General features: G+C 36.6%; 1 protein-coding gene across 1 annotated transcript in view; it reads left to right on the top strand.

Moving 5' to 3' along the window:
- The first annotated feature begins 8,533 nt into the window (after positions 1-8,533).
- stt3b (STT3 oligosaccharyltransferase complex catalytic subunit B) overlaps positions 8,534-27,260 on the top strand; it is a 51,711-nt gene continuing 32,984 nt past the window's right edge. The window contains exon 1 of the mRNA XM_039650818.2: positions 8,534-8,987. Coding sequence (XP_039506752.1) covers positions 8,731-8,987 — 257 coding nt within the window. The 5' untranslated portion in view covers positions 8,534-8,730. The remainder of the gene's footprint in view (positions 8,988-27,260) is intronic.

Here is a 27,260-nt window from a genome sequence, read left to right as displayed (position 1 = left end):
TTGACACTAAAAATGGGTCACTCATTTTGTTCTTTGAATTAATTGGATCTATTAGGTCCACTATATCAGCCTGGGAAATTTGTGAAGGTTCCTTTCATTTGGGTGATGATTGACAGTCAGATATTACCTGTATAACGCCGCTGGTTACAACAATGTTTTCAGTTAGTCTTAAAAAACATTCCATTTACCGGTTGTCACGCATGCCCACTAGTTCTGTGTTGTGGGAAACAAACCTCTTTAATGGAAATCAGTTGTCAAATGTGCCTCGTAGAACTGACACCTACATTTCTGTACATAAGAAGCCTCAGGGTTTCTTTCTTCTACTAGAATTCATCAAGAAGCTGTTGTGTGAAAGTATCTTTTACAACAGTAGTGAGTGGGTAACAGGGTTTGTCAAAAGAAAATCCAAAATCCACTATGCTGTTGTTGCAATAGGTCATTTATTTTAGAGTATTATTGATATATAATAGTATTTATACATATTTTGAATTGGCTTTTATTTTTATATTCCATATTTTATGTTTTCTATTTGTTTTTAGCTTAACTTTTTATCATTTTGAAGTGCTTTTGTCCTTTCTACCATTGTTTAAATATTTTTATTTAGCTTCAACTTATTCAATTTCAGCTTTGGTTACTTAACATATTTCATTTCATTTAGCTAACAAGGAAACATTTTATTTGTGTTTAAAGTAATTGGTTTTTTAATATTTATATTTTATTTCAATTAAAAAATAGTTAAATTTTTCATTTTCATGACATGTCATGTCAGTCTTATGCACACCCCCTCAAGTAAAGTGTTATTAATGAGTCTCTATAAAAGCAAGTCTTGCACCGCGCATGCTCAGTTGTCTCTAAGTGTGGGCTGGGGCAGACGGCTGTCTAATTGAGTGAAATAATCTTCCTCTTTGACTCTCTTTTGTGGCGTGAGGCTGTTTGAATTGAGCTCTCACGCTGGAGTCAGTATAGCTGTTTATCTGGGCTTTGTTTGGGAGTGAGAGTTTTGAAATTCATGACCGAGAACTGCCGTGACCATAATGACAGAGAAAACGATGACTGTCGAGTCCCTCAGACGGGTCATTTTTATCCCAGGCAGTCGTACACACCCCTGTTCCTCTCACCATCCCTCTTTTCCCTATGTCTATTGTTTCTTTACTATTTTTGCCCCTATACCACTGGCGGGGGAGACAGGGGAGTAAACCAGTATCTGTGGAGCTGAAGGCCTATAAATATCTCTCTGTGGCACTGATCTCAAAATAGTATTTATGAGCCCGTTCTGAGTCTTGGCATTTGTTGTCGTTGTGGTGTTCTAGAGAGAGCAGAGCTGACCAGAGGAAACCGTAGTGCATTCTTTTCTGTCGTGGAGAGATGGGGTAAACAGTTTAGTCTCCATTTTCAGATGTCTAAAAATAGCTTTAATGCTAAAATGTATAAATATATGCTAAAAGAAAAGATTTACGAGACCTCAAATATGCGCCCGTGAAAGAGACTTCTTGTGAAGTGAGGAATTCATAAGTAAGTTTTTGTAGCCTGTATACAACAGCTTTATTGGGCACAGTAAGTTAGATTCGTCATACATAATACATTGACTATCTTTCATTGTTTAGTTAATCGTCAATCCTATAAATTACCCAAAACTGACTACTGACAAAACGTATTAATTTAATCCACTTTACTCACAAAGCTGCAATCCATTTGGCCTGCATTTGGCCTGTGTCATTTTTAAATTTAAATATTTTTCAGAGACATAATATTTTAAAACACACAAAAGCTTATTTGTAGCCTATGTGAAGTAGTCTTATACACTACTTTAACCCCCCTCCCAAACCTACCCAAGGGGGTTTTAGTGCGTAGCATATGCACACAAAAAACATTTTTGCCGTAAAAAAAAGCCACAAGAAATGCCATTCGTGGTATAGATACGCACTTTCATGAGACTGTGTTGGTTGGAATGCACATTAGCCCCGCCTCCACTCACTCACACCAGCTCAGAGATCCACTCATTGACGATCACATGTTGACGTGATTGGTTACAAGGTAGTTTGTGACGTCAGAAAGCGATTTCAAACTGCGTTTTTGAGACTGCATGTCTTTGGTTCACTGTTTTTTTGAAAAAAATCCTCAGCAATAGTGTTGATGACTTCTGAATTTGCACATAATTTGTCTTAAATCATATTTAAAACACAACATATTGACATATACATTACATTAAAAGCTTGATTTTCAACACGGGACTTGATTCACAAGGCTGGTCTGATTCATTTTCTGTTGATTCCCCCTGCTCTACCTCTCTAAGTTTTGCTTGAGTGCCATCACCATGACAAGACTGGCACATTATGTTGTACCAAAGTCCGTGAAGGCCTCCGCGGGTCTTCTTCTCCTGTTCTTTCGGCAGGTTGAAGTAGTGCTGTAGGCCATGTGAATGCTGACTGATAAGTATCTGTTTGAAGACATTCACCCTTTTCCCCGCACGTCTAGCTAGTCACCATCAGGCTGTGTTTCATTATGCTCTTTGATCGCTGGCGCCACCCGAGGGTACAGAGATCAAACAACAGATAAGAGATAGACACTGCAAGGGGAACAGTGCACACTCAAAGGCAAAACACACTATCATTGCTGCCAAACAAACACATGTTAAAGGAGCTGGGATAATGATATAGGCTGGCCAATTGGAGAACTAGTGCTCCTCCATAATATTTTTGATGATCTTTGGGCCATAAAAGTACAAATTAAGATGCAAACTGTCAATTGGCCTACATGGAAATCTCCGGTCCGCATCATAGCATATCCTGGCTAAAAATAGTCACTTCAGCAGAAAGCCTGACTGACATGTAAAATGACCTATTATGTGCCTTTTAGGTGTAAGTTTATCTGCAAAAGATGACCACAATAAATATTGATTTACATAATGGTTCATCATTCTCTACCGAAAGATGTACAGTAAACCCTGGAAATACCTGAAATGATGTTGAAATAAAGAAGTGCTTAAACTCTCATGAAAATATTACAGAAACTTGCACACTCCAAAAAATGCACTTATATGTGGAATATGACCTTGACATGCATGTGCTTGACAGGATAACTCATATTTAGTAATTAGGAGATTACTATATATATATATATATATATATGTATATATATATATATATATATATATATTGTCTGCAATCTTTTCTCGAAATGTGCTTAACAGAATAGTTTTAATTTTAACTCATAATTTATTTTGAATTATTGAATTTATTCATTATAATTTTTTTAGAATGTATTTTATTTATTATTTTTTGTTAATGAAATCTGACCTTGATGTGCTTTAGGATACCTCATCATTTTAAATCACAATTTACAAATATGCATGTAGGCCTATATATATATATATATATATATATATATATATATATATATATATATCCTACATATTGGGTCAAATGGAGAGAATATATAAACCTTAGCTTAACAGGATAACTTGTCATTTTAACTCATCATTTACATAAATAGGCTATACATAGAAGCCAGGTTGGAAGGATAATCAAACACAAGTGAGAAACCACCAAAAACAAAACAAGAAGTAAATAGTTAGCACATTTCAGTATAGATCTTATACTTGTCATTTGCAACAATCCCAAATCCCAAACTTTGTGTTTCTGCCATCCGTTGCCCAGCTCCACAGACATTTTTTACAGCTTGTTTACTAAACTCCTCCGTTCCCAGAATAAACCAGTAAATCAAACCCTTTTGTTGTCAGAGAACTAAGGATTGACTTTGTCTTAGTCCAGTGATTGATGTTGGGCAAGATCTGTGCATGGCAGCAGTCAGTTCTGACTCTGACTCTAGTGAACTACACTGCCCTCTGTTGCCCATTGGTTAGTAAATACCATGGTACCTACTGTATATTGTAAGTTCAACGACATTACTATCTGTGACCATTAGGCTACTGTACATGGTCAACATAGTTTTTCTTATTATATGTGGTTAAAAATGTTTTCAATGTGTCATGACTAATCTGAATCTAAATATTTCTTTGACCTCTTCATCCGGATTCCTAAAAGAGAGAGAAAAACATTTAAACGTAAAATTATGTCCTATCTGTCTTCTACCAGCTAAAAAAGAAAGATGGATAAGGAAAAGTTCAAACTTATGCAGTAATTATTTTTGTTTGTTTTTATATTTCCCATTCCCACAATGACAAACTCCTCTGACCATTGCAATAAAGTTATACCGCTGCATTTATATACGATTTACAGTCCTAAAAACCTGTTTTAAAAATGTAAATCCACTTTAAAAAAAAAATGAATCATTTGGAAATTATTTGATGAGAGTAAAGGCCTTCTTGAACATTTAACAAAATATCTATTTTATCATGTGGACTATTAATGAATAGCCTACTTATAGTAGATTCCGAGTTGGGTATAAAGCCAAAGCAAAGTGATCATTTACTAATTATTATGAGGCAGTGTGCTGAGGTCTGGGCCGTCGCTGAGAGCCTCGCTGTCCCTTTACATCAGTCTAACGTCTTTTCCAGCACTTCCGTCCCAGAGTCCATTATAGTATTAGTGGAGAAGCCGATGAGAAATAGGAAAGCAGTTCTACAGCAGAAGGCCACCTAATGAAGACAAACAGACCTTCTCCACACTGCTAGTAGCCTATGTTATTTTGTGAGACGTCTCTGCAGAAACAGAGAAAGATCTATAGTGACAGAGTATATTATGGAGTATGCAGTATGCACAGTGCCATTTGGTTCAGGACCATTACGACACTACAGTTCGGCCTTCAACATTTAATGGAGGTCTTGCATAATGCACAGTTGGCTTTGATAAAAAAATATCAAATATAAATAAATAAACAATGTATAGTTCAATACATTTTAGTATCATATTAATATACTGTAGTTTGATAACTATATAAAAAATAAGGGGAAAAAGGCACAAACGCTTGCCTTGCTCTGTTCTGATATGCGCGTTCGTGACTCTCCTGTTCAAACTCGTTTATCAAAACGAACAAATCTTTTTCCAGCGCAATTCGTTCATTGAATGAACCAAATGACTCGAAAAAAGATTTGAATTTCGAAGTTCGAACAGGGGAGTCACGAACGTGCATCACAGAACAGAGCAAGGCCAGCGTTTGAGCTTATAAAACTTAAACTTTGTTATTTATTTATTAAATGAGCGATCGTTCTGCTTGATAAGACCCTTATTCATTGTCTGGAATCGTTTAAAGCCCTTTGAACAGTTTTCAGTTTGCACTGAAATTGTCTTTTGGACATTGAACCATTGGGTTCCCAATTCAGTCCATTATGAGAAATCCTGGAATGTTTTCATCAAAAACCTTAATTTCTTTTCGACTGAAGAAAGAAAGACATCATGGACATCTTGGATGACATGGGGGTGAGTAAATTATCAGCAAACGTTTTTAAAGTGGACTACCTTTAACAACATGCATGAATTGAGATGTTATTTATGACTGTAGAACAAAAGGTGCCCTGAATTTGAATACTTATGAACAAACAACTAAAGAACGAACAAATGAATGAACCACCAACAACAACAACAACAAAAAAAAAGATTAATGAAAGTCAGCCCTTAATCCAACAGGCATTCATCAGTTGTTTCTTCTGCGATAGCTACAGCTCTCTTCAGAGACATAAAAGCCCGGAGCACTGTGATCTTAGCTGGATCATTCACAATAACTAGAACAGCTCAATAAATGAACACACATGAGAATAGCAGTCTTTCAGCTGCTTTTTCTTCTGTCGAACAGATACACACTCAGCCTCGTTATCTGCCTCCATTCCGCACAACTCATATGAGTCACCAGGTTAGTCGCCTCGTGGCTTCTAACCTCTTCATACACAGGTGTTTTGTTTTTATTTTTGCATAAACTTTCAGGATTCACTACTGAGACAAAGAAATCACAGAGGGAAATAAAAGAGAAAGAAATGATTGTTAGAACCGGATGTTAATGTCAGAATGCAGTGGGTAATTGCTTTGGCATTTAATAAGAAGGGACCTTATGGATTGCATGCCATTCTCTAGGAACACCACTACTATTAAAAATCAAATAATGGCACCAGGAAGACCAAGAACAATTGCAAAAATATAATTTTCTTATTCAGTATTTAAGCATTGTGTATTTTCAGTAAAAAAAATTCCATCCTAAAACCAAGATAAATGTTTTTGAGATGCATTGGGTTTTTTTGTTGTTGTTGTTGTTGTTTAGTCAGTTTTTGCCATTTAGATTATCAATATCTGGTAACACTTTAGTTTAGGGTCAAATTCTCACTTTTGCTTATTAGCATGCATATTAGGATATTATCTGTTTATTAGTACTTATAAAGCACATATTAATGTTTTATATTCTAATATCTCTTAATCCTAATACCTAAATGTAACAACTACCTCACTATTATTAAGCTGTAAATGAGTTTATTGAGGCAAAAGTTGTAGTTACTAGTGAGAACTGGACCTTAAACTAAAGTGTGACCTATTTATATATATATATATTTATATCAATTACAATATTTCCAAAAAGTCACTTTTTAAATAAGCCGATATATAAACATGCAACCTAATGTCAAGAGCAATTACTCCTCTTATATTTTGCATTAAAATTGATCTATATTTTACAACAGCTATCATATATTTGTGGTGGAGTTAAATCAAAGAAGTATTGGATTCTAGACGTTTTAGCCAGGTGGTTGCTGTGCACTGGCATCATGGAAACTGTGGGTGTCAGCAGAGGTACATTAAAGCTGTTCAAAATACGAACAAGACTTGTCAAACATTTGACACCATTAAAAAAAATATATACTGTTTTCAAATGTGATTTGTTTTAAAATGCTAAGCAACTCTCCGAATGACTTTTCCCTGGTAATTTTCCTGTTGAAAAGGTGACATAAAAGGAATGTTATATTCAAATACAACAGGACACAACTAATTTTCCATTACATTATAACCAAAGCCACATGTGCAAGGAAAAGAGGCTTCTTCTTTCCAGATGGTAAGCAGAACAATTGACTTAAATGCATCTATTGATTTTTCAATGCAGCAATATTAACACATGCTTAGGATGTTGTCTGCAGAGATGGATTCCTTGCACTGTGGATCATGTTTAATTAAACCAAATGTTGAAACTGTCACTGTTAAACAACACATCTGCAATGTCACATTAGTGGATAACTTGAACATGTATTGAAGCCAGAGCAATACTGCATGATCTATGTGGTTTTTGAAATCTGGAATGAGATTGTGGAGTGGTTTCAGTGGTTGAGCGTAAAGATCATGTTTTAGGAGGGATACAAGAAAATTCGAGAGAACCTGATCAAGGCAAAGAATTCACTTTGTGAATTTCAGATCACCATCATGGCACCGGTACGTTTCCTAGATCCTCTATTAAATAAATTATATTTTGAATGACCACAGGATTTTTTTTCTCTCCAAACATTACGGCTTTAAAGCATGAGGTAAGCATTTGTAAACACTTACATAAATTAAGTATTCTGTCACTGTCCACACACCATAGGATATCAATACAGCTGGTGTAAAAGAATAGTGTTTAGTATTAGTTGCTTGGGAATGGGATCTAACCATTGTATTGATTTATTTAGCTATTCTTTTTTTAATGATTTGTTTTCAGTGCCCTTTAGACGATAGGCCTACCATGTGTCAGTTGTAAAGTCATTCAGATCTAATAAAAATGGCAGAGACAGTGTGATAATTGTTTTCAGGACAGCTACAACTTGAAGGTTACTGAATTTTGTTTCTTATTTAAGGATGAATACTGGAGAGAAACTATACAATACAGATCAAGACCTTTTACTTGTCCTTTTTTTGCAGTGTTCTCAGGTTGTTGCTGTTTAGCTGGTCTTCTTGATGCCATTATTAAATAGATATTATACTGCTGCTAATAAAGGCTACACGTTTAATTTAGCGTGTTTGCCAAACATGTTATCATCAGAAAGGAAAGTTGATCTTAAAAATGAAAATTCTGAATTTCTGTCTAAAATTTCTATAACTTTCATCCGTGATTAAAAGGGTTCCTAGAGCATTTAATCTCCTCTCATACAACTGGAGTTGCTGAGGACATTATAATAACTAAAATCTCCTATGTAACGACATGAGGGTGAGTAGGCTAAACGATGAGACGTTTGAGTGAGACAATGACATCCGCATGAAAAATATCGTTTGCGTAGTGGTTTTCTGATACAAAATTCATTTATTTCATTGGTGTATCGCGGCACAGCGCCACTACGGTTATTCGTGCTGATTGGCTCAAACGAGTGTTCGTTACTGTAAACCAGGGACGGGATTGGCTAACCTCCTGTCAACGTTTTTCCGTTTGTGTTTGTCAACGTTCCAGGCTGTGCGTGATCTCATTGGCTCCTGTCAGTGGTTTGCTTGCAGCGGATTGGCTGAATGGGTCGCGCGTATGACCCGCCTTGTTCTACCTGTCTCGCTATGAGAGGCTGAGAGATTCTTCCTGCTGTGTATGGAACCGAACCGCCCTGTTCACCCCCCTCCCCCGCCCTCCTACCAGTGGATCTCGTGTGCCGGTTAGCATGCCACTCAGACGCCGAATCTGCAGCAAATAAATCCAAATTATTAATACACAACGCCAAATTCCTGCAGTTGGAGCAAAGGCCTGGTTGCGCAGAAATATTGGCGCCGAGGAGGGAGCGGGTTGGTGGAAAGAGGGGTGCGTGGCGGTGGGAAGTGCTCTCCTAACCAAATCCTCCAGAACATGGCGGAGCACCACACCGCCTCCGACTGTAAGCACAAAGCGAGCTCCAACTCCGGAGGTTCGGTCTCGGGCAACGGACGGCCCAACTCCCCGGCTGGATGCAGCGGCGGAGGCCTGTCCGGGGGACTGACGCAGCCGGCGGGATGGCAGTCTTTGCTGTCGTTCACCATTCTCTTTCTGGCCTGGTTGGCAGGGTTCAGCTCTCGACTTTTCGCAGTTATTCGCTTCGAGAGCATCATTCACGAGTTTGACCCTTGGTGAGTAGAAAGGCGGGCGGGTTGTGGCGCATTTATAATCTGACGTTTGGGGGTGTAATGCACGATTAATCTCGCCCTGAATGAAATGTAACGTTACGTGCGTGATGCACGGTGCTGTCGCGATCCTTCATTCATAATTGTTTCAGGAAGCGTTTTGTCTCTCTGTGCGGGTCCATGCTTGACAATTTTGACACGTAACCGCATGGCAGTTGTCCTCCATCTTATTATAATTCACGATAAATGAAATTGATTGGGATTGCGTTAGCGACATGCTGTTCTAATTTTGTCTGTTGATATTTAATGAATATTGCACCAAGGTGTCCTAAAAACCAAATCATCACATTATTACTAAATATTCTCAACAATTGTTTTTATCCGTTTTTGTGGCATTAAGTCGTTTTACCATTTATTCCTTAACATACTAACGTTAGTTATTTGTTCATGTTGCTATATATTTTTGTTAAAGGCTAGTAGGCAATTTAATATTGTCTAAAAGCATCTAAAAACATCATTAGTTGTGTTAGGCTGTCTATAAGTACTATCACCAGAACTTGGCTAACGTTACTAGTCAATGAGAGAGTGACTAATTACAATTGGAGTAAACAATTACTAGTGTCTATTCAACTAGTACTAGGAAAACTGGAAAATGTCAAGTACGTACTTAGAATAGGTTCAGCTATGTTTTCCAAGTTCCTGGTGATTAGAGGAAGTGGTAAAACTGGAATGGGTTTTACTAGTCATCTAGACCACATCTGAACCACACTTCACTAAAGTGAACAATGACAAGTGTGTACTAACCAGTAAGAGTAGAATAGTTACTTTACTGTTTGGGAAATGATTAGAAACATGAGTAAAATATTGGATCACATTGACTTTTTAGTATTGATTATTGTTAATAGTAAGTAATTATACATGGACGAGGGCTTGACATTCACATTTTTGCTCACCGGCCACTGTAGTGGTTTTCCGAAGTTACAAGCCACTCAGCATTTTCACTAGCCACAATTTTGACATCTATTCTATGGGGAAATATGAGATATTTTTTAATATATATTATCTCATAATTTGGCATCAGGTTTATTGGAATCACAGTAAGAACCATTATAATGTTACATGTGCATTTTCTTTCTTAATCCCAACTGTTTACGTTAACTTAAACATAACTGACTCTTTATGTGAATACTTGCCAATACTGGCATTTTGACATTATTTTGTGTGTATTTGACTGTTTAAGTGCAATAAGCAGCACGAAAGATCTCAATTTAGTACTGAGAGATGGCTTTGTGTGAGCACAAAACTGTTTGAATGAGTAAAATTATAGCACCAACAATATTCTTCCGGAGCAAATGAAACGAGTGAGTGAGGGGAGGTGGATTACTTTTCACTATTTAATAAAACATGGACCGCTGGTAATTCAAATACGTATGTATATAAAGAATTTAGTGTAAAAATGGCTTGGTGTACAGTATTATCACTTCCTGACACTATTAATGTGGTTTATTCATAAAAAATCTGTTTCATAACAATGTCAGATTTTCAGATAAGTCTAATTCTTTTGATCTGCAGAGCTGTCAAATGCAAGCTCTTAACTTCTGCTTTAGAGATAATGGTGTATTTTTATCACTGAAATGTTTAATCCATTCATGAATCATAGGTTTGAAACCCCTTGTGCAGTAATTGCATCCAATTGAGATTCAAAAGCATTTACTTCCTGTTCTTCAACATATAGACGCATACTGTCAATAATTTGCTTGTGTCCTTGGTTATGAGCAGTGAAGGCATACTTGTTTATCAGTGTTATATAAAGTCTCAAGGTGGTAAATGAGGCTGGATTAATTTAAGTCAACTTTTGATTTTATCATAATCAGAAACGTTTTAATCGCACTTCGCACCATGACAGATTCTTTAAACAAATGAATGGTATAATCAGGCGTGTTAAATGGCATTTCAGCAGTTATGCTTCACTTCTTCTCTAAGAGAATAACAGCAGGAACATTCTTTGAGGGTATGGTCCCAATTTTCAAATTTGCAGTCATAACTACTAATGTTGAGGGTCATGGTGCTCTGCATTCATTAGTCTGAACTGAAGATCAGACAGTGTTATCTGTGTGCTTAAACTAATTCTTAACCTGCCTCCTAGGCTAAAATTAATGATATTCAACGGTAAAACATCCTCATGCAAAGCAGGTGAACATGCTATTTTTTTATTGCTGTCTGCCATTCCTGGTTTCCTCTTAGGTGCTGAAAAGCTTTGTCATTAGTGAAGCAAATGAAAATATTTGCCTGAAACAGCATAAAAAATATTTGAAATCACTGATCCAAACAATGACATTTAATGAGCACTGTGGTGATGCGTTTTGACTGTCAGTGTCTATTTTGTGCACACAACGTAGATTAGCTACAGCCGGTAAACATGTCAGCAGTGTGGACACATTTCACTGTGACCAAAAATGATGCTAGGGTAGAAATGTCAAATTTGTTCAGCTGAAATAAATATCGCGAGGCTTGTTAGTGAAGTTTATGTGTGTGTGAGTGTATTTATGTGTATAGTTCAATGCATGTTGTTTGATGTAATAGTTTAACCTGTGAAAACAACACCCTGAACATTAAGTTCATAATAGTTAAATTACCTAAACTATCAAAACTTACTATTTCAGTGCATCACTAATCATGCAGTGTGTAACGTCATAGTGTATTTAATTTATGATGGAACACACAAATGCTGGCATAATTTTGGTGGTTTCTATGGGTGCTTGGGCGTTAAAAGTTAAGAACTTTGTAAACTTTGTGGCCTATCCATGCTATCAATATCCTGTAGTATATCAATATACTTTCTTGATCTAGCAACCTCTAATCTGATTGGCTAAATTGATGCAATTTCTGGGAGGTTGAGCACATACGGTTGGGTTTTATTTTCTGTCTGCCTTGAAACAAAAAAATTGTGTTTTCAAGGTACCTGGTTGACGCAATAAGTGCTTTTAAGCTTGACATCACTTCTATATTGGTCAGAGTTTGCAAAATTAATGTCTTCAGATGTTTGAAAAATATGAGGCACTTTCAGTTTCTTGAAACCTCATCCATTTTCTCACAACTTTTACAATCTACAATCTACAATTACAAGTCTACAGTTACAAAACCACTTACTCTGTTGGCAAAATGAAACATTTGCGTCAAAACCATTTCACCTGTTCTTAAAAATCAATCAAAGCTTTCAGATTATGCACACGTCAGTCATTATATAAGCACTACAGAGCATCCATTAGACACTACATCAAAAATGGAGAACACAGCATCCAGACCTGTCTAAAATGTACCATCTATGTACTGCAAGTATAGTATTGTATTGAATATTGTATAATTGAATTTCTGTATATTCGGCAGTAGTGCAACTGCAAAAGCCCAAAATGTTATAGTAACCTAAAAAAAATGCCAAAACTGCAATATCACGGTCAATGAGAGGTTCATTCTACCTCAGCATCCATACATAGGAACAATCTTTTGTTGTGCTGGATCCAGCCTTGACAACACTCTTTTTTTTGTCCTCCTCTTGCCTCATCCACCACCTCTTGCACACGCACTCTTAATACTCTCCCTCTCAGATCTTTTCCATCCATTGTTGGTATCAACATTCAGTGCACACACCTATGCACTCTGAACTGACTTCTAATTTGTACAGTTGGTTTGATCACATCATTGGAAACAAGTGTGAACAATTGAGTTATTAAATGATGCTGAACTTTGACGACTTTTGCCGCTAGTGTTTACCGTTTTCCAACACGCAGCATCGCAGTGTGAAATGTGTTTCAGTGAGAGAGTGATTTTGCTAAAAAAAAGTGCACGAGAAGAATTGCAAATGGTATCTAACTACCTGAACTTATTTAAGGATCTGACAAATGTTTAAGGCCACTGAGCCTTTGCTTCAGAGAATTAGATAAATAAAATGTATTAAAAAACTTAATTTATTAAAAAAAAATATTTATTAAAAACCCCTGTAAATGGAGTTTAGTATTTTAGCAATTGAGAAACTGTAGTAGCATGTTAACCACATCCATGAGCAGAACTGAATTTTCGTTTTGTGGTCTATTTTAGTTATTTTTCTAGTAGTATTGTGGTCTATTAGTCAGTCCCCTGGTCTGCATGTTAACAACACTAACAAACTGGTTGGTTGCTTTATATGTTGGCCAGACATCATCTTTGTGTAGGTTTTACAGTCCGCCTGATACAGTTTAATATTGCAGTCCAGTAGCAAGTAGCAACGCCTACTAGCAAACAACAGCACAGAGAATTGGCCATTTAATGTGAACTATACATGTGAACACCCCTTAAAGCACAAGTTCTCATTGGCTCAGGCAGGGTTTACTCTACTAAGTGACTATATGACTATATAGCACCACTTGCATGAGTAGATTTAATTAGCTGTTTGCTAATGACCTTTCTGAATTGTATTGGTATAGTTTTTGAACTATTTACATACGATGGGTCAGCCAACCGTGCCTGTCATCATCCCATTTACATTCAGAGCGTGCATAAAACACTGCATTTTCTGAATCTGAAATGGGAAAATCACTTGGGCAAATCTGCTGGCATCTGTTAATGCTGATGGTGTCTCTTTTTATTTTTCAATGTCAATCATTTCTCCTGTCCTTGCTTGTTTGGAAAAAAATATTTATTTTATTCCTTTTACATTTGTTATTGTTATAAATGTAGAAATATGGGAATAGGTGTGCATAACATTGTCAATGCTATGTATGAAATATTTTTTTTTTTTTGGCTTGTCAATTTGATTTTTCAATTTCTGCCATTCATTGTCTAGCCTTTTGTGCAATTGTGGAGCATTCAAGTGGTCTAATATAACCCACTGATTGCATTTTTTTTTTAGATTTATATCTGTTTGGTCATGTCATTTATTTGGCTGTGAATAAGACATTGGATTGTTGGGATTTATAGTGTTTACCTTTTGTTTGCTTGCACACATGCAATTGTCCTCTCAAGTGTGGCATTGACACCTCTCAGGCTATTGTGTCCTATCGTTCAGTAATCTACTTTGACATGCAGGAGGAGTTTTTCTTTTCTTGCTGGCAGGCGTGCATTGGCTCAGATTGATTTTCCAACTCTGTTAGTCATATGAATGTTGAGAAGCTTTTAACTGCAAGTGAGTGCTCAAGTCCCTTTGTAGAGGTTGGGATGGAGGTCCCTCTGGGTTATTGGTTTCCAGTTGGTACAGATTGGGCCTAGTCTTGGATTTGAGCCTGCTGACACTCGCTGGTGATTCAGCGAGCATATGCATTTTTTTATATAGAAATATATATCTCTTGAGTCTGGACAAAATGTAAGAATGCATCTAGAACTTTACATTTGAGATTTGCAGGCTTTTGAAACTTGGTTTTACCTGCAGTTGCACTTAGGGTTGTAACTGTATGCGATTTTCACGGTATAGTCGTCATCATCATTATAATAATAAAAATAATCATCATCAGCTACAATGACCCTTTAATAAACAAGATTGTTTTGTTTTTTTTGGTTGAACATATGGTTTATTAAAACAAACTTATGGAAGTATGAGTCTACCTTTTGAAAAAAAAAAGTAAGGAAAAGGATTAAGTTATTTCTCTTTAGATTAGACATGAATAAACCAAATCGGCCTTCCTCTTGAACAGCATACATCAAGAGTGCATTCAGCAAAAAGTGCAGGGCCATGTTTGTTCATATTTTCATAGCAGCATGCATTTCTTTGCTTTTTTTTCAGGCCAAGTTATGATGAAGAAATGTAAGGATCATTTTGAGGTTTTCAGGGTTCATTCTTGTCCACTGAGGTGAGAGAATGTGTCCTGTCCACTCGTACTAAACATCCTCTCCGAAGGGACACTCGTGGCAGGGATACAAGGATACTTTCTGGCCACGTTTGCCAGAAGAGGCGTTTCATCAGCATGCATTTTCCACCATGCCAGTGGGTCAGTGTCCGTGCTGATGGTTCGAAGAGACTCGTACATCTTCATTTCAAACTGCACCTTATCACTGACATTTTCATTGCCTGAGGTTGCCTTGTTCTGCCTAGATGAAGTGATTCAATGTAGCAAACTAGACAGGCTTTTTTCTTTCTTTTTAGTGGTGGTGGTGGTGTTACTATCGCTTCTCTCTCCTGCCCAATTTTCTTCTCTTTCTGCTTGAGGTCGTTCTCTATCAAAAGGAACTGCTGGTGCAAGATTCACAGCTTCTTCCACTCATCCCTCAACTGTGTCATTCAGGATTTTACAGAAGCTTCCTTTAAATCAGGCATCCACAAAGCTGGAGATCTGTAGCACTCGTTCCACCTGCTTTGTGTATCTCCCTTGCAAGTCTTCTCTCATTACTTCATCTGTCTGATGAGTAGATTGTCTTCAGCTTGTACCGGTGTGAGTGAGGACAATGTGACCTGTTTCTCCGATGGCAGGGCATCGGTGAGGTCATAGAGCAGTTGAAGGAGCTGGTTGACACTCAAGTGTGGCAGTGTCATTACCGTTTAACAGGAGATGCCATGTATTCCTGCCACTAGTCAGGACTGCACAGAGAGCCTGTTGTTGCTCCAGGAACCTGGAGATCATCTCATAAGTTGATCCTTACCTTGTTACCACATCATGGTTGAGGGCATCATCAGGGAGTTCCAGGTCTACCTGTTTTTTTTCTTCCTTTTCCAACTCAAAGAAAATCCTTGAATCAAATGTAGGCATGCCCTGACAGCAGATTCAACCCTTTGGATCTTCAATGCCAAATTTATATTGTGCCCAAAACAACAAACACAGTGAGCCAAACACATGGGAACTCTTCAAAGGCCTTCTTTATATTCGTTGCATTGTCTGTGGTAATTCCACACAGACTTTCTTTTGAAATCTTCCAATCCTGGAGCATATTTCAAACATCTCTGAGATGTTTTCTGAGGTGTGGTCTTCAGGAAAAAAATGAGACTCCAAACAATGCCACTTAAGCTGCCAATCTGAGGAGAGGTAATGGACTGTAAAACCTATAAATGGTTCCACTACTACTGGTCCACAGGGATGTGGTGACCGAAATCCACACAGCTTCCTTCAGCTGTTCAACACTGGCCCTCACCTTTTTGTACATGCGAGGGATTTCATTGGTGGAAAAGTATGTTCTAAATTGTACTCTTGTACATTGGTCGTGTCGCCTTCATCAGGTTGAGAAAGCCAGTTTTTTCCTCTACTCTTATGGGCATCATGTCTTTACAAATGCAATAAGCTACAGCATGATTCAATTCTTGTTTGGATGTAGGATAGAACTCGATTCCTTTTGCAAGTGACTCTGTGACAGTTGGTTGAGCTGGATCAGGAAGTGTTTTTGTAGAGGTAGCCTGACCCTAAAGAATGAACAGACTTATAAACATGATATAAAAAATGCATGTAACAACTACACAACCACATAATGAAAAGAACTTAATTTCTTAATTATTATTTAAGATAATAATTATAAGATAATAGTCTTATAAAATGTATTTTATTTCCTCAGAACGTCTGGGTTGTCTGATGTTATTTGTCTAGATTCTATGATTCAATACAAATATATTAAATGCAATCAGATATGTAACAACAAAAAACTTGATTGTTGTTAACTTTACGTTGGCTACATTCTATTGTACAACAGTAATTTATTTCAGTTATGTCTTTAAGCTTAAATATGTTTGTGTTCACGTCTTCATAGTGAGTGAGACGGCTGACACTTTAAACACCATGAGCGTCACTCATACTTGCATATGTACTAGGTGAAACGCCGCCGCCCATTTACACAGACAAGAAGAATATAAATTTACAGTATATAGCAGGTTTTTTGTGCTGTACATTTATAGACGCACTCATGTAGTTGATTTGTAGCGCAGCTATATTTTAGATTTATTCATCCATCCATCCATCAAGTCGTGCATTTTACGTGACATCTGCGTTAAATTGTAAATTCCCTCAGGAACACGGAAATAATATGGTCCTTATAAATGGAACATACCGCTTTATCTGCAGGGAGGGGTAGTGTTCGTGAATATGGGAGAACATATTTGACGTATTTCCTCCTTTTGCAACCACTCTTCTTCCACATTTCTTGCAAACAGGATATCCATCAAGGACAACCCCTCGTTTGTTTTTCGGATACCCAAAGTATTCCCACACTGCAGATTTTAACTTTTTTTTTCGGCGGCGGAAAGATTCGCAGAGTTTGCAGTCTCAAGACATTTTCTCTGCTTTATTTGTATTGGTGGAGTCAAAGCGGTCAAGTGGAAAGAAGTTGTGTGTGCTTGTTAGATCTGGTAAAATTATTATTATTTTTTTTTTCCCAAAAGCAAATGTTCACGATATGATAATCGTACGTTAAATGTCGATATTAAGATAAACCGTCATACCGGTATACCATTACAACCCTAGTTGCACCAACTGTTTGGTTTGGTCTGAATTGCTGGTTTCTAATACTGAGGGAAAGTATATTTATAGTGTTCCTGTAAATAACACCAATTAAAAAGGTGAGCTGACTGAGCTCCATAAATGGTTGGAAATTGTAATAACTCTGTGAGCTCCTTACTTTCAAATGCTTTCAAACGGCGTTTCCCTGTGTTTCCAGCCAGGGGCTACATTGATTTGAGAGCTCAAATGAGTAATTGTTTGTCCAGATAATTTCAGTGCAACACACACACACACACACACTTGGTTCTCTGGGTGTCTCATTTAGATCCAGCACACTGCCCCAAGCCTGCTCTGTCCTTTCTCGTTTTTGGATGCTCGAGTGTTGCGTTTCCTGTTCTGCTTTTCTACTCTTAATTCCTCTAGTGTATTTTCTGTCTATCGTTTTTCTCTCTCTTGCTTTAGCTTGTGCACTTATTTCAACCTCTCTAAGGCAAATAAAACAACCTGCTATTAGGGCTGGATTGAAAGTTGAAATGTCGACTGGTAGAGATTTTTGTGCTGTATATTGTGGTAGGCATACGCTTGCTGCTATCAGTGGGCGGGAACTATTTATGTTATTTGCATGCAACAAAGAATCAGGCTGTTGTGAAAAATTACAGAGGAGGACCTGGACAAGTTGTACTTATGTCATGACAGACATTTGTTTAACATATGTTCAGGGCTTGAAATGTATTTTATTTGCTCTAACAGGCCTTGAAAATTTTCATCTAAAGCCATTGGAGGCAAACACTGCATTAATCACAATCTAAACAAAGATGCTGCACGCATGTAGGCATGAGTAGTTGTTTTTAATTTAAATTAGACTGCATAATTTCAAGACTTTAAGCAAATGGTCTGACTTTAGCTTTGTGAAATTGTTACATAAGACACACATAATAAAATACATAAAGTACATATCGTTTTTCTATAATAAAAGGAGAAAATATTAATATTAAAAATGTGAAATGAGTTTTATTATATTGCCCACATCTAACCCTTATGTTCTGTTTTCACAACAGAAATAAGGGAAGCTCATATTTCTGTTTTACCTTCACCCTGTTTTCTTTGAATCCTTCTCTTATCTCCCTCTCCGCTCTCTCTATCCATATGGCATTATCCATCCACCCTTGTGTTAATTGAGCTTTCATCCTGTATCTCCCTGACCGTGGCTGCATTGTCTGTGACGGGCATTCTGATCTGAAGAAGAATTTGAGTGCCACTTATCTCTGAGCTGCCTGTGGAGTTGAGCTGCTCTCTTGTATATCTGAATGAGATTCTACTTTTATTGGAGGATATGAGGAGAATTATAATGTTTCAGGGACCACATGGCTCTCGTTGGCTCTGCCTGTCCTTGAATATACAGTGCCCTCCACAATTATTGGCACCCTGTTTAAGATGTGGTCGAGGACTTAGAGCGAAAAAACGACATAGAGCCCAAATGCGAAAGAATAGAAAAATGCAACCTTTCATTTAAGTTCATTACTTTGGTGGAAAAAAAGAAACTTTAATCATTTGTCCCACAATTATTGGCACCCATGTTGTTAATACTTTGTACAACCCCCCTTTTGCCAACAAGACAGCACTTAATCTCCTCCTATAACATTTCACAAGATTGGAGAACACAGAGAGAGGGATCTTTGACCATTCTTCTTTGCACAATCTTTCTAGATCATCCAGAGTCCTGGGTCCTCTCTTTTGCACTCTCCTCTTTAACTCGCCCCATAGGTTTTCGATTGGGTTGAGGTTTGGGGACTGAGATGGCTATGGGAGGACCTTGAGTTTGTGACTGCTGAACCATTTTTGTGTATATTTTGCCACATGTAATGGATCATTATCTTGCTGAAAGACCTAACAAGGTTCCCAGGGCCTTTGGAAGAGAAACAGGCCCACAGCATCACAGATCCTCCACTATACTTCACGGTGAGCATTTTCGGCATACACATCGTTTGTTTTACGCCATACCCACTCAGAGTGTTTGTTGGCAAAAAGCTCAATCTTAGTCTCATCTGACCAAAGCACATGATCCGAGTTGAAGTTCCATTGTCGCTTGGCCATCTCCAGACGTTTACATTTGTGAGTGTTAGTGAGAAAAGGCTTTTTCCTTGCATGCCTCCCAAACAGCTTGTTGGCATGTTGAGAGCATCTGATTGTTTGAGATTTTTTTTTTTTACACCAAGATGCCACTCTTTGATGCAATTTTTTCCCCTCCTTGCTGTGTGTTGTGGCGATGTAAACTTGGGACCTCCTCCAGCCTAGTTTGTCGCTGTTCCAGTTGTTTTAAACTTAATGATTCCTCTAACTGTAGATATGGGCATGTTAAGGGGAGTGGCTATTTTCTTGTAGATCTTGCCTGATTTATGAAGGTCGACACATCTGCCTTACTTGATTAATTTGCTGGTATAATGCTAAACTGAATCTGAGGCTGTATGTCTGGAAAGATTAGACATTGGCTAGACCAAATTTTGTGTCGCACCACACCAGGTAATTTGGTGTCAGCGCCACCTATTGGTCAAAAGTAATAAGCAATTGTCATGTTGATTGTATTTCTGGTCTTTCAACCATTTTGCTTAAAACTGTCTCCAAATGTCTACTTATTTTTGCACTTGGTCTGATGCTCACTGGCTTAATTTTTTTTTTTTTAGCTTTTCAATCTGTCTGTGATGCTTGGCCCCTTAAAGGGTTGGTTCAACCAAAAATGAAATTTCTGTCATCACCCATAAGACCTTTGTTCATCTTCTGAACACAAATGAAGATATTGATGAAATTGAGTTTTCCAATCACTTCGTAGACTGCAACGTGATTACCAATTTCAAGCCCCAGAAGGTTATGACGTCGTTAAAATGGGATTACAGTGGTTCAAGAATACTTTTTGTGTGCAAAAAACAACAAAAATATTCCATTCAACAATTTCTTCTGATCAAAAACAATTGGTCTTTTTATAATTTTCAGATATTATTATGACTTAACCTGATCAATTTATTGTAAAATATGTTTGTAAAGAATTTGATGTTTAATAAAAGGTACAGAAAAAAAGTTATGCAGAAACAGTATCCATTTTGTGATGAAGCTAGTGAACATTTTGGCATAGCAAATATAAATCTGAACTACTTGGCCAGCAGAAACAATATTTGTTGAGCCCTGCTTTATCCTTAACTGGTATATCGCCCACGCATATGGAAGTAAGGTTTTAGTTTCTTTGCTTCTGTAGCTGGGCTAGTTGTGTCTCTAGCCTTCTCCCACTCAAATTTCATTCATGCATTGTCATCTCTGTTTGTGGTCAAAGTGGAGCAGTTAACATGGTCCAATTGATTGTTAAAACATGATTATGGGAGCAGTACTGGTTTATTCCTTCCTGTTGGAGTCTTTCACCTTAGCTTCCCCTGCTTATTGAAAACCTGTATGTGGTCCGTGAGGTCGCTTGCAATATAATGATCCACCCTGCCCATTTCTTATGATAGTTCACAGCTGTACAAACTCGTGACTCGTGGATTTATAATGCTTAAACAAGGGGTGAAAGGTATTTTTGTATTTTTTTGTGGCAAGAAATGTTATGAAATCAAGTTATATATTAAGGTCTTCCAATAATGTTGTTTTGGAGGTTGGGGAAAAAACAACTTTTTTTTAATATTTCAAATCTTTTAAAGGTGAATTGCTTATTCATATCTAGACACGATTAGATTTTAAAGTTTTCAATTTTAAAGTTTTCGTTTGCAAATCCATTAATCTGAGCAAATAGCTCAAATAGTCTTTTCTTTACAAAGAATCAGTTCAAAAATCTGAATGAGCACTAGTTAGACTTAAATTGCAGTCTTTAGTTTACACAGGTGTATTATATTGTGTTATTATATTACATGTACCTGGTGTAAACAAGGTCTTGGCAAACGTTGTGGTTGCCAATCACTTTGAAATTACTTCTTTTTTTTCTTTTTCTCTTTTTGACATGAAGGTCCTTGTTTCCGCGGCAGATAATTATCGTTGACAATGAAGCATAGATGTGGGATCATTAGCCATCTTCAGAGGAGTATTACAGAAAAATCTAGTTCAGGAAAAACGTATCAGTCTCTGTGTCTAGATAATGAAATGTAAGATTTGAAGTAGCACTGATTGCCTAATTATTGCAGACAGAGGTTCTAATCTGTCATCACACAGTGATATGCGTAATATTAATTGCTATGGTTTTTCGGCCCACTTGGGTAAAGATATTTGCTCTGTGTGTGATGCACAATACGTTGCAGGCGTCTTTGTGTGCTGAAACGGAATGGGTTTTAATTAGGATATGCTCACTTAACTGAGCAGCTTTGCATTCACAGCACAAGCTTCCCCCTTGCCAATTACGGGCCCTCAAAGTTATTCCAAGAGCGTCGCTTTGATGTGCTTGTGTCAGGCGGGACGAACTCCTTGTCCTCATCCGGAAAACCTTCCGTATCGTTCTTCAAGGTCAATCATTTCTTTTATGTTGGATTAAATCTCCAGGAAGTGAACACAAAGGAAGTGAGATGTGAATTTGCTGTGTGGTTTTCCTCCCATCAGCGATTTAAAAAGATTAAAGGTTTTGTAGGATGATGAGGCTTGATCAATGCTTAAATCATTCAGACTGAATGCTTTGACCAGACGTGCTTGATGCGTGATTTTTGGATTCTTAAATATAGTCAGGCCTTTCATGAGTTTCTGAAGCACAATTTCCCCTTTTAAAAAGAACAATCTCTGAATTTTATACAGCTGACTGATCTTTTGATCCTGCCAGTTCAGTTATGAAATCTTTTTCATCCTTTTTGTTTTTCTTTTATAGAGTTCGGTTCAGTAGTGGAGCTACTGATGCACAAGAATGCACTTTTGACATTCTCATTGGTTGTGTTCTGAGCTTCAGACCATCTCACGCTTTTACTCGCATGCATTTTGTAACACTACCCAGTAGTTAACGTTAATGCTTTAACTAACATTACAAATGAGCAATACTTGCATATGCTACGTCGTGTGGCCATATAAACAGATACAACTTTTGATTTTAATTATGTATTTGTAAAATTTGTAATTGACATTTAACTAAGATTAATAAATGCTTGACGTATTTTCAGTATTTGTTCATGGTAACCAATGTAGTTAAATAATCTTAACAAATGAAAACTTAATACATCAATTAATCATATTCAATATATAACTCTGTAGTACTATAGTAAGTACATGTAATTAATCAATAACTCATTTTCACTAACATTGTAAAACACAAGAAATTCCAAAGAATTAAATCTGATGGATTACATCTCAAGTGAATATGATGTATTGTGTTTTGTAAAGGTCAGAATTTATTTAAATTCATAAATAATTATTTACAGATGCCACATTCTTAAATTGATTATGCAGTTTATATTTCAGTTGGACAGCAAAATGAAGTGACAAGAGTTAGCTGTGCAGTGACATCAAAATAGGAATGCAATATCCAATATCCATCTGGTTAGAATTTCAAAATATATAGAATTTTAATGTGCTGATCTTTTGATCACCAATGACATTAAAACAATTACTGGCTTATCGTATTGGCTGGAATTTTAAAATCAGTGCAAAAAAAGGACCACTTTTGAAACTGTAGAGAATTTACAGTCAGTTTGTAACAGAATTATAGGACATTTTTGACTTTCACAGGGTTGAGGATTCTGCAAAGCACCAGCACTCCCTGACATATTTAATGCACACTGAGACAGCGCATCTCATTTTATAAACCATAACTCTTTTCCATATATTATTCAGCCATCAGACCTCTTTCTGCTGAGTTGCTCTGCCTGAAGCAGTCTCGCTTAGACAGGCCCATTTTGAATGGAGCAGGTAAAAAGAGCAGACTTAACTGAAGCCCCATCACTCCTCCATCAAAACTCCAACCTGGCTCTAACTTGCATTCTTCACTTTTTTTTTTTAACGGAAGGATCCAAGGATTCCCAAAGCACCTGTGTTAGATGACACCTTACAAAACAACTTTGATGACTGTTTTACACTGGCTGTAATATGAAAAATGCTGAAGTGCTGTACAAATGTAGTGTACTTTCTCCTTTGGGTGCTGACATGTTTTTGTTACCGTTTAATTGATGATGGTACAGTGTTTTGAGCTGTGAGTTTTGTATCTCATCTGTGGTTATCTTGTGTAAATTGTGGTGCGATTGAACCAGAATCTGATGTTAATGAGTTTGAGGTGTGTTTGTTTGGGCTATACTGATTGAGGTCAGATACATTGGCCCCACGGCCACCTTCAGAGCACGTTAAGCATAAAACCCTCTTTTTAATTCTTTGAAGGGTGGAAGACTACCTTATTAGATCACAGTAATTGGCTTTTTGAAGAGAAAAAAAGGCTAGTGAAGGAAAAAAAACCCAAGGAAAATCCACAGACTGTGTTTTTATCTCATTACTCTGTAATGACAGTGCGCACTTCTCAGCCGCTCCAGCAATGGACGCAACCCTCAGTAAAAAGGGGTTTTCACGCAACCCCCAGGAAAAACTATCAGTGTGGATTTTTGCCGATAACGAAAGTTACACCAATCAACTATCGGTGCCGATTAATCTGCAAAACTGATGTATCGGTCAACCTCTAAATCTGATCCAACATGATGCTTGCATTCAAATATCACTAGATGCTGCACAATGAAATGTAGAAAACAAGCAGATTTGCACAATTTGGCCAGAATAGCTAAAGGATACAGTTCTGGTTGATCATGGTTAGATCATTAAATCATCATGGTTGGGGTTTCTTGGATTAATAGCTTTAATGCTAATTGGAGCTTCACCACTAATTGGTGACGATCATCCCTACTATAAAAATAAAAAACAGTCATAACTAGAAAAATTGCATTTCCTGCGGAATATGCGTGTGAATGCTTCAAAAGCTTAACTTAAATGCTTAAACAAATGCAAAATATTGCAGTTCAAACAACAGCAAAACAGAGCAAAAAAGAAAAAAAAGCTTAATTCAAATGCATTTAATAAGCTGAAATGCAAAACAAGATCCAAAAAATTGTAGAAAACTAGAAGTTTACTTAGAGAGGTAAAGAGAGCTACAGATGTAGACACAGAGGTAAAGAAATATAGGGGTAGAGAAAGAGACAGAGGTAGAGAAGTAAAGGAGTACAAAAAAGAAAGGTAGAGAAAGACAGGGGATAGATAGATAGATAGATAGATAGATAGATAGATAGATAGATAGATAGATAGATAGATAGATAGATAGATAGATAGATAGATAGATTATTAGAAAGAAAGAAAGAAAGAAAGAAAGAAAGGATTAGTTAGAAAGAAAGAAAGAAAGAAAGAAAGAAAGAAAGAAAGAAAGAAAGAAAGAAAGAAAAGAATTAGTTAGAAAGAAAGATGGATTTGAAAGAAAGAAAGAATTAGTGAGAAAGAAAGGATTAGTTAGTTAGAAAGAAAGATGGATTTGATAGATAGATAGATAGATAGATAGATAGATAGATAGATAGATAGATAGATAGATAGATAGATAGATAGATAGATAGATAGATAGATGGATAGATTATTAGAAAGAAAGAAAGAAAGAAAGAAAGAAAGAAAGAAAGAAAGAAAGAAAGAAAGAAAGAAAGAAAGAAAGATTGATTAGGTAGAAAGAAAGAAAGAAAGAAAGAAAGAAAGAAAGAAAGAAAGAAAGAAAGAAAGAAAGAAAGAAAGAAAGAAAGAAAGAAAGAAAGAAAGAAAGAAGGATTAGGTAGAAAGGAAGAAAGAAAGATGGATAGATAGATAGATAGATAGATAGATAGATAGATAGATAGATAGATAGATAGATAGATAGATAGATAGATAGATAGATAGATAGATAGATAGATAGATTATTCGAAATAAAGAAAAGGAAAGAAAGATAAAAAGAAAAAAGAAAGAAAGATTAGTTAGAACGAAATATGGATTTGAAAGAATGAAAAAAAGGATTAGTAAGAAAGAAATATGAATTTGAAAGAAAGAAAGAAAGAAAGGATTAGTTAGAAAGAAAGATGGATTTGAAAGGACGAAAAAAAGGAAAGAAAGGATTAGTTAGAAATAAAGAAAGGATTAGTTAGAAAGAAAGAAAGATTAGTTAGAAAGAAAGAAAGATAGATCAGTTAAAAAGATAGATAGTATAGTTAGAAAGAAAAAGATTAATTAAAAAGAAAGATAGTATAGTTAGAAAGAAAGAAAGATAGGTTATCTAGAAAGAAAGATAAATTAGTTAGAAATATAGATAGATAGATAGATAGATAGATAGATAGATAGATAGATAGATAGATAGATAGATAGATAGATAGATAGATAGATAGATAGATAGATAGATACATACATAGATAGATACACAGATAGACACATAGATAGATAGATCATTTGGACACAGAAAGTCAAATAGACAAGCAGATGGATAGAAGAGGATAAAAGGAAGAGTAGAAAGGAGAAGAGATTATGAAAGGAGGGTAGAATAGGAGGACAGGAGGAGTAGAGGATTGGAGGAGGAGAAGAGGAGGGAAGAGGGAGGGAGAACAGGAGAAGTAGAGGCATAAATGCAACAAAAACTTGTAGTATCCTTCAGAAAAGAGCTGAGTGACTGTCCACCAATCAGAACACAGGACCAGTTATGTGTGTCTCCCTTTGATCTTTGCTAATCAGCATCACCTGTGCAATCAGCTTTCCTATTTAGACAGAGGCCAAAATTGCTGATACTTGGCCTCGAACAAACCTCAATAGAGACAAAACTATAGGTTGTATTGGCGAAATGACCTGACCGTGAGCGAGACAAGGCCTTTGTGAACGATGTGATGTATTTTTTTTGTGGATAGAGTTAAAAAAAGGGACCACTTTGGCAAGTTAAAAAACTGGTTTGTATTGCTCTGATCACAAAAGTTTGACCTGAATTTATAATTGCTGCCAATGGAGGAATGTCTGTCACTCTTGTCCTTTGGAAGGACACAGAGAAAAAACTATAAGTCCCAGGGATTTACTAAACACATGAGAGGAACCACAACAAAAATACCTACGTTTCAAGTATAATTTTATGCCCAAAGAGTGAAAATTGTGGCCAGGCCAGCGATTTAAAAATTATTTTTTAGCATTAGGTTTCAAGCTGGCTCACTCTAGCACGTGCTCTAGCTCTGAACAGTCTCTCTCATTCACTCCCATTATAATTTCAGAAACGGCTTGAAAAACATCATGAGACTAAAGTAGAGATTGTGAAAAAAGTTTAATAGATATCAAAAAGTTGAATACAACTTTAATAGCTTACAAATTTCTCAACATTTTAAAGTTTAAATGACAGAAATAGCTGAAAGTATGCAGAAGTTGTAGGCTTTGAAAGCAGAAGGAGCATAAAACAGAATTTGAAGAATTCTCCATTGACTTCCATGTTAAAAAATATGCACAAAAAGTTTAATAATTTAAAAATTATAAAGGTTATAAAAAAGAAAAGTAATAGCACACATGTCCTTGAAAAGCTGCACATTTTGATACTTGAATGGTTTTTGTGGCACAAAGTAGAGAGGAGAAGAAAGCGACCGAAAAACGTACGGAAGAATACGGAATAATAATAATAAGAAAGATTTGGATTTCAAGAGTGTGAATGCTTGAAGCATTCACACTAATGAAATGGAAATTCACCCTATCTATTTTATAAATATATCATTGATCTTTTTGTGCAGGATTAATCCATGTATGTTTCTTTAACATTTTTATTTTATTGACCTCAACATTTTGATGAAATATAGGCTGCATATCTCGATCTTGTGAAGTGACAGACTTCTCTCTAGTAAAATTACCCAGACTTTTTTAATCATGTAGGCAGCTTAAACCCCACCCTCTTTCTCTCAATTGATTGCATACAAGCTTGCATTCAGAGCTGCCTACATCCACT

Source organism: Pimephales promelas, chromosome 12, assembly GCF_988280905.1.
Source record: "Pimephales promelas chromosome 12, fPimPro1.hap1.1, whole genome shotgun sequence".
Taxonomy (NCBI): Eukaryota; Metazoa; Chordata; class Actinopteri; order Cypriniformes; family Leuciscidae; genus Pimephales; species Pimephales promelas.
Note: the sequence above shows the minus strand (reverse complement) of the source record. Positions and strands in the feature narration are given on the sequence as shown.